This window comes from Melampsora larici-populina (assembly GCF_000204055.1).
Source record: "Melampsora larici-populina 98AG31 unplaced genomic scaffold MELLAscaffold_27, whole genome shotgun sequence".
Taxonomy (NCBI): domain Eukaryota; kingdom Fungi; phylum Basidiomycota; class Pucciniomycetes; order Pucciniales; family Melampsoraceae; genus Melampsora; species Melampsora laricis-populina.
Window position 1 is genome coordinate 231881 of NW_006768791.1, and position 808 is coordinate 232688.

The window sequence follows — 808 nt, forward strand, 5'->3', positions numbered from 1 at the left end:
GATGGCCCACAACACCAAAGAATGTCAGCCTGCATGGCTCGTGACTGCAGTACTCTTTCAGCCTCATCATGGCTCAATAACCAGGCCATTTCTACAGGGTTACTCACAAAAGAAATTGACTGTCCATGGATACATGCATATAGTATGCTTGTAATAGGAGAAATAAATAGGAATTTGAATTTTTTTGATTTTTTTTGAAAAAAGACAAATGGTGGTCCTGGATGATTTTTCTATAGTATTTAAATACATACAGTATGCTGAGAGGTGAAATAAAAAAATCAAACATGCTACAATAGAGGTCATTGACTCTCTTCATTGTCACACATGTAACATTCTAATAGGAGAAATAAATAAAAATGAGAAAAATTGGGAAAAAGCGCTACAATAGAAAAATAAATCAATAAAGTAGGATGGAGGTAACAGATCAGCAAATTAGTTAATGTGGCATTCAGCAAAGAGAGTGTAAATGGAGACATACCAAAAGGCTGTTTAAATTTCAAGTGAGCCATCATCCTCATCGTCAAGTGAGCCATCATCCTCATTGTCAGGTAAGCCATCATCCTCATCATCAGGTAAGCCATCATCCTCATTGTCAGGTAAGCCATCATCCTCATCATCAGGTAAGAAGTCATCCTCATCATCAGGTAAAAAGTCATCCTCATCGCCAAGCCGATCAGAAAGGTCATCTTCAGCTGCAGGGCGGGCATTATCTTCCTCTTCAACTTCATCTTGATGTCTGTTCTGTTTGGCTTCACTCTTCTCTTTCAAGTGCTGGTACTCTGTCTTGATTTCAGTTTCTGTAGGGGGA

General features: G+C 38.7%; 1 protein-coding gene across 1 annotated transcript in view; it reads right to left on the reverse strand.

Annotated features, from left to right (window-relative positions):
- Nucleotides 1-489: 489 nt before the first annotated feature.
- MELLADRAFT_64560 (uncharacterized protein) overlaps nucleotides 490-808 on the reverse strand; it is a gene marked incomplete at both ends in the record, with an annotated part of 2011 nt that continues 1692 nt past the window's right edge. The window contains one exon of the mRNA XM_007411908.1: nucleotides 490-736. Within this exon, the coding sequence (XP_007411970.1) occupies nucleotides 490-736 (247 nt within the window). The remainder of the gene's footprint in view (nucleotides 737-808) is intronic.